General features: G+C 44.2%; 1 protein-coding gene across 1 annotated transcript in view; it reads left to right on the top strand.

Annotated features, from left to right (window-relative positions):
* The window catches only part of LOC110175043 (uncharacterized), an 8,878-nt gene extending 5,388 nt beyond the window's left edge, over positions 1-3,490 (top strand). The window contains exons 3-4 of the mRNA XM_055151423.1: positions 185-300; positions 3,011-3,490. Of these exons, the coding sequence (XP_055007398.1) occupies positions 185-300; positions 3,011-3,455 (561 nt within the window). The 3' untranslated portion in view covers positions 3,456-3,490. The remainder of the gene's footprint in view (positions 1-184; positions 301-3,010) is intronic.
* Positions 3,491-7,464: the final 3,974 nt, after the last annotated feature.

Raw genomic sequence — 7,464 nt, 5'->3', positions numbered from 1 at the left:
GGATAGCGCTCTGAAGGGGGAGTGAGTTAGCACAGAGAGAAAAGTACATGTTAACACGTCTTTTGTTTGTGGAAGTAAAACGTCGCTGAACTCGTTTGTTTACAAAGTTAGCCTGGCCGCCATTTTGTGAACGCTAATCCCCAGAGCTAACGTGTTTCCCCATGTGTGTGTGTGTGTTTGACAGAACTGTGCTAACGGCGCTAACGGCGGCTACAGCGTCGCCGGACGTCACTCAGTGTCTGTGGAAGTTCAACTGCAGCGACAACGACAAGACGAGAGGCAGTACAGCTCCCTGCCCAGGTACTACTACTGCAAATACTACAAATACTACTACAAATACTACTGCAAATACTACAGAGACAAGACGAGAGGCAGTACAGCTCCCTGCCCAGGTACTACTACTGCAAATACTACAAATACTACTGCAAATACTACTACAAATACTACAGAGACAAGACGAGAGGCAGTACAGCTCCCTGCCCAGGTACTACTACTGCAAATACTACAAATACTACTACAAATACTACAACAAATACTACAGAGACAAGACGAGAGGCAGTACAGCTCCCTGCCCAGGTACTACTACTGCAAATACTACAAATACTACTACAAATACTACTACAAATACTACAGAGACACAAGACGAGAGGCAGTACAGCTCCCTGCCCAGGTACTACTACTGCAAATACTACAAATACTACTGCAAATACTACAGAGACAAGACGAGAGGCAGTACAGCTCCCTGCCCAGGTACTACTACTGCAAATACTACAAATACTACTGCAAATACTACTACAAATACTACAGAGACAAGACGAGAGGCAGTACAGCTCCCTGCCCAGGTACTACTACTGCAAATACTACAAATACTACAACAAATACTACAACAAATACTACAGAGACAAGACGAGAGGCAGTACAGCTCCCTGCCCAGGTACTACTACTGCAAATACTACAAATACTACTGCAAATACTACTGCAAATATTACAAATACTACTGCAAATACTACTGCAAATATTACAAATACTACTACTACTGCAAATACTACAAATACTACTACAAATACTACTACAAATACTACAGAGACAAGACGAGAGGCAGTACAGCTCCCTGCCCAGGTACTACTACTGCAAATACTACAAATACTACTGCAAATACTACAGAGACAAGACGAGAGGCAGTACAGATCACTACTACTACTACTACTACTACTTCAAATACTCAGCTACTGCTAGTATAGACCTGCTCCAGGTTCAGATCTGGACCTGGTCTGGATCCAGGTCCAGGTCCTCCTGGTCCAGGTCCAGGTCCAGGTCCAGACTCAGACCTGGAGGACGTGTTTATCAGTGATGTGTCGTTGTGTTTCCTGTTTCAGACTCAAACCAGATCAAACTCGTTTATCTGCACATCTCCACACGCTCTGCTCCCTCCATCCCTCTCTCTCTCTCTCTCTCTCTCTCTCTCTCTCTCTCTCTCTCTCTCTCTCTCTCTCTCTCTCTCTCTCTCCATCCCTCTCTCTCTCTCTCCATCCCTCTCTCTCTCTCTCTCTCTCTCCATCCCTCTCTCTCTCTCTCTCTCTCCATCCTCTCTCTCTCTCTCTCTCTCCATCCCTCTCTCTCTCTCTCTCTCTCTCTCTCTCTCTCCATCCCTCTCTCTCTCTCTCTTTCTTCCTGATCACATGAGTTCTTTTCTTTCCTGTTCTTTTATAATTTCATAAACTCTGTGACATGTTTGTGTCGAACAGACCGAACTGACCGACACAAACTGTAAACAAGTGTGTGTGAGTTCCAGAGGAGTTTCAGTGTAGTTCCAGTGTAGTTCCAGTGTAGTTCCAGTGTAGTTCCAGTGTAGTTTCCAGTAGTTCCAGTGTAGTTCCAGTGTAGTTCCAGTGTAGAGTGTAGTTTCCAGTGTAGTTCCAGTGTAGTTCCAGTGTAGTTCCAGTGTAGTTTCCAGTGTAGTTCCAGTGTAGTTTCAGTGTAGTGTAGTTCAGTGTAGTTCCAGTGTAGTTTCAGTAGTTCAGTGTAGTTCCAGTGTAGTTCAGTGTAGTTCAGTGTAGTTCCAGTGTAGTTCCAGTGTAGTTTCAGTGTAGTTCCAGTGTAGTTTCAGTGTAGTTCCAGTGTAGTTCCAGTGTAGTTTCAGTGTAGTTTCAGTGTAGTTCCAGTGTAGTTCCAGTGTAGTTCCAGTGTAGTTCCAGTGTAGTTCCAGTGTAGTTTCAGTGTAGTTCCAGTGTAGTTCCAGTGTAGTTCCAGTGTAGTTCCAGTGTAGTTTCCAGTGTAGTTCCAGTGTAGTTCCAGTGTAGTTCCAGTGTAGTTTCAGTGTAGTTTCAGTGTAGTTCCAGTGTAGTTCCAGTGTAGTTCCAGTGTAGTTTCAGTGTAGTTTCAGTGTAGTTTCAGTGTAGTTCCAGTGTAGTTCCAGTGTAGTTTCAGTGTAGTTTCAGTGTAGTTCCAGTGTAGTTCCAGTGTAGTTTCAGTGTAGTTTCAGTGTAGTTCCAGTGTAGTTTCAGTGTAGTTTCAGTGTAGTTTCAGTGTAGTTCCAGTGTAGTTTAGTCAGTAGTTTCAGTGTAGTTCCAGTGTAGTTTCAGTGTAGTGTAGTTTCAGTGTAGTTTCAGTGTAGTTCAGTGTAGTTAGCTCCTCCTGCAGATATAAGGAAGAGTCACCAGCGTCTGACCAGAAGTGAAGCAGCAGTTTGGACGAACTGAGAAACGTCTTCAACCAAACTCACTTCTGTCCAGTCGACAAACTGAACTTTCTCCTCGTGGATTCAACCTGAACGACTCAGTGATTCTTCTTTTGTGTTTGTGAAATGAATTGTGTCAGATGCCCTCCCCCTGTGTGTGTCATTTATATTTTAAAACCTGAATAAAACCTTTAAACTTCCTCTTCTTCTCTTCTTCTCCTCTTCTTCTCTTCTCTCCTCTTCTTCTCTTCTTCTCTTCTTCTTCTCTTCTTCTCTTCTTCTCCTCTTCTTCTCTTCTCTTCTTCTCCTCTTCTTCTTCTCTTCTTCTTTCAGGCAGCCTCGGCGTCGTGAGCTCAGTTCTGTTTCTCAGGACGGTTGTTGGTCGAGTGTTTTTCCCGGAGACTCGTTCCAGTCGGCGAAAGAAAATCCTCGTTATTCTTCGTACCAGGGCCCCCGGAGCGCCGCCGCCGCCGCCGCCGCCGGGCTCCACGCCGCCGCCAGGGCCAACGGGCACCAGCGCGGCAACGGGTACGCGGGAGGGGGCGTGTCTGCGGCGGTGGTGGGCGGAGCCGTGAACGCCCGCGTGCTGATCGAGGCTCAGGAGCTGCTGAGGCAGGAGCAGCGGCGCCGCGAGCAGGAGCTCGTCGCCGCCGCCGCCGCCGCGTCCAACCCGGCGTCACCCAAAGGTCCGTTCAGGCAGGACGTCCCGCCTTCGCCCTCGCAGCTCGTCAGACTCACGCGGCTCGGCTCCGAGAAGGGACGACCGTTTTACTCCTGAGGCTCGACGAAGAACGAAGAACGAAGAGCGAAGAACGAAGAAGCGAAGAACGAAGAAGAACGAACGAAGAACGAAGAGCGAAGAACGAAGAACGAAAGAAGCGACAAACGAGGAACGTCCAGGAGGAGACGAGCAGAAACAGTCCAGATCACAAAACCAAACCTTTAGAAAAACACAAACTTTTACACGAAACATTAACTTTTTTGATGTTTTTTGAGATCAGGTGCAGTAATGTTCCACACTACGGCATTAAAGAAGTTTGTTATTTTGTTGTTGTTTTTTTATCTTTCACTCATGTTCTAAAGATGTTCCTCATCACAAACCTGCCTGAAGAGGTTTGAGTCATCTAGAGATCTATTCAAACCCTCCTCACGGTTAGCAGGACTAAACCAGGACTAAACCAGGACTAAACCAGGACTAAACCAGGACTAAACCAGGACTAAACCAGGACTAAACCAGGACTAACCAACTAAACCAGGACTAAACCAGGACTAAACCAGGACTAAACCAGGACTAAAACTAAACCAGGACTAAACCAGAACTAAACCAGGACTAAACCAGGACTAAACCAGGACTAAACCAGGACTAAATCAGGACTAAACCAGGACTAAACCAGGACTAAACCAGGACTAAACCAGGACTAAACCAGGACTAAACCAGGACTAAACCAGGACTAAACCAGGACTAAACCAGGACTAAATCAGGACTAAACCAGGACTAAACCAGGACTAAACTAAACCAGGACTAAATTAGGTCTAAACCAGGACTAAACCAGGACTAAACCAGAACTAAACCAGGACTAAATTAGGTCTAAACCAGGACTAAACCAGGACTAAATCAGGTCTAAACCAGGACTAAACCAGGACTAAACCAGGAACTAAACCAGGACTAAATTAGGTCTAAACCAGGACTAAACCAGGACTAAACCAGGACTAAATCAGGACTAAATCAGGACTAAACCAGGACTAAACCAGGACTAAACCAGATCTAAACCAGGACTAAATTAGGTCTAAACCAGGACTAAACCAGAACTAAACCAGGACTAAATTAGGTCTAAACCAGAACTAAACCAGGACTAAATTAGGTCTAAACCAGAACTAAACCAGGACTAAATCAGGTCTAAACCAGGACTAAACCAGGACTAAACCAGAACTAAACCAGGACTAAATTAGGTCTAAACCAGGACTAAACCAGGACTAAATCCGGTCTAAACCAGGACTAAATCGGGTCTAAACCAGGACTAAACCAGGACTAAACCTCCTAAAGAGGTTCTAGACTCATCCGTGCATGTTTGAGTCATCTAGTGATCTCCTCTTTACGGTTCGCTGCAGTACGAGTCTGTACGAGGCTCCGCCCCCCCACATGTTCCCACACGACACAAAACTGACCCCAGCGACTGGACCAACCTGACATGTGACGCGCAGGAGTGTGTTCGACAGCGCTCTGAAGGGGGAGCGACTTAGAGTGGAGAGCAGGAGGAGAGTGAAGCTTTTAAAACAAAATAAAATCCAGTGTTTTGTTTGATTACGACTTTTTCAAAACTGTGATTTAAATATGTGACGTGTTCCAGTGAACAACAGGACAGAGTTTAATGCCGCACTGTGGAACCTTCATAAAGCCCCACACACACTACAGGACAACGAGCCTCATTCTGTCAGGAGACGAGACCCGACTTTGTGCGACGCTACGAAAACAAACAACAGAACCGAGCGTCAGGACAGAAGAGACGAACACGGACGCAAAACACAAACTCAGGAAATAACAAAATAATGTTCAGATTTTATTCCTCAACTCTCGTAAAGTGTTAAATTTAAACTCCAGCGTCTCATCCACATTCTCCACAGAAGTTATCCTCCACAAATAATGAGTCCAGTCACAAAACGTCTGTGACTCCAGTTTTTTTGTGTAGTAAGAAAGTCTCCGCGATCGGAGATTTTAAGTCTTCGCGATCGAGATTTTAAGTCTTCGCGATCGAAGATTTTAAGTCTTCCTGATCAAAGATTTTAAGTCTTTGCGATCGGAGATTTTAAGTCTGTGCGATCGGAGATTTTAAGTCTTCGTGATCGGAGATTTTAAGTCTGTGCGATCGGAGATTTTAAGTCTCCGTGATCGGAGATTTTAAGTCTTCGCGAATGAAGATTTTAAGTCTGTGCGATCGAAGATTTTAAGTCTTCGCGAACGAAGATTTTAAGTCTGTGCGATCGGAGATTTTAAGTCTTCGTGATCAAAGATTTTAAGTCTTCATGATCGAAGATTTTAAGTCTCCGCGATCAGAGATTTTAAGTGTTCGTGATCGGAGATTTTAAGTCTGTGCGATCGGAGATTTTAAGTCTTCGATCGAAGATTTTAAGTCTCCGCGATCAGAGATTTTAAGTCTTCGAGATCGGAGATTTTAAGTCTTTGCGATCGAAGATTTTAAGTCTCCGCGATCAGAGATTTTAAGTGTTCGAGATCGGAGATTTTAAGTCTTTGCGATCGGAGATTTTAAGTCTCCGCGATCGAAGATTTTAAGTCTGTGCGATCGGAGATTTTAAGTGTTCGTGATCAAAGATTTTAAGTCTTCGTGATCAGAGATTTTAAGTCTTCGCGAACGAAAATTTTAAGTCTGTGCGATCGGAGATTTTAAGTCTGTGCGATTCTCCTCGTGTCTGTGCTCTGTCCTTTGACGCACTTTTAAAAATCGTTTAAGACTGAAAAATCCTGTAGTGTGTGACGCCTTGAGGTGATGAATCCAACTTCTGCAGATTCACACACGAGGACGGGACGGAATCTTTTTTTATTTTTTCAAGCCAAATTATTTGAGTAGAGTTTTTTGGGCGGGTGTTTTTGCAATTTTTGACACAATTTACAGATAACTTGGCTCGAAATGAGAAAAAGCTGCCGAATACAGAAAAATTGAATAAATGTTTCCCAAATGGTGAAAAACAGGACTTAAATGAAGTAGAGTTTTGTGACCTGGAGAGTTTGTTGCTGCTCTTTTGCGTCCGTGGATCTTTGGACTCGTTCGTGTTCTCAGGCACTTTTCCTCTCACGGATTTTTTACGTTTTTTGAAAAAGGGACAAAACGAAAACGAACGATTCTGTGACGAGACCGAAACCGAAACCAAACAAACACTAATGTAGCGTCGAAATGAAGGAGTCTCACTGTTTATCTGAAGTTTTTCACCAGGTTTTTGTGTTTTTGTTTTTTGTGGTTTTTGAAGTATTTTAGGATTTTGTCTTTTGTATCAACAGGGTCTGAAATAAAAAAGAAATAAAGTTTCAAATCCACGAGTTTTTAATTATTATTAAATACAGGACTAAACCAGGACTAAACCAGGACTAAACCAGGACTAAACCAGGACTAAACCAGGACTAAACCAGGACTAAACCAGGTCTAAACCAGGTCTAAACCAGGACTAAACCAGGACTAAACCAGGTCTAAACCAGGTCTAAACCAGGACTAAACCAGGACTAAACCAGGTCTAAACCAGACTAAACCAGGTCTAAACCAGGTCTAAACCAGGTCTAAACCAGGTCTAAACCAGGGACTAAAACCAGGTCTAAACCAGGTCTAAACCAGGTCTAAACCAGGTCTAAACCAGGACTAAACCAGGACTAAACCAGGACTGAACCAGGACTAAACCAGGTCTAAACCAGGTCTAAACCAGGACTAAACCAGGTCTAAACCAGGACTACTAAACCAGGACTAAACCAGGACTAAACCAGGTCTAAACCAGGTCTAAACCAGGTCTAAACCAGGACTAAACCAGGACTAAACCAGGACTAAACCAGGACTAAACCAGGACTAAACCAGGTCTAAACCAGGTCTAAACCAGGCACTAAACCAGGACTAAACCAGGACTAAACCAGGACTAAACCAGGACTAAACCAGGTCTAAACCAGGACTAAACCAGGACTAAACCAGGACTAAACCAGGACTAAACCAGGACTAAACCAGGACTAAACCAGGACTAAACCAGGTCTAAACCAGGTCTAAACCAGGTCTAAACCAGGACTAAACCAGGAC

This window comes from Boleophthalmus pectinirostris, unplaced genomic scaffold, assembly GCF_026225935.1.
Source record: "Boleophthalmus pectinirostris isolate CB_2022bp ecotype Guang Dong unplaced genomic scaffold, ASM2622593v1 HiC_scaffold_16, whole genome shotgun sequence".
NCBI lineage: Eukaryota > Metazoa > Chordata > Actinopteri > Gobiiformes > Gobiidae > Boleophthalmus > Boleophthalmus pectinirostris.
The sequence above is the reverse complement of the archived record's forward strand: the minus strand, read 5'-3'. Positions and strand labels throughout refer to the sequence as shown.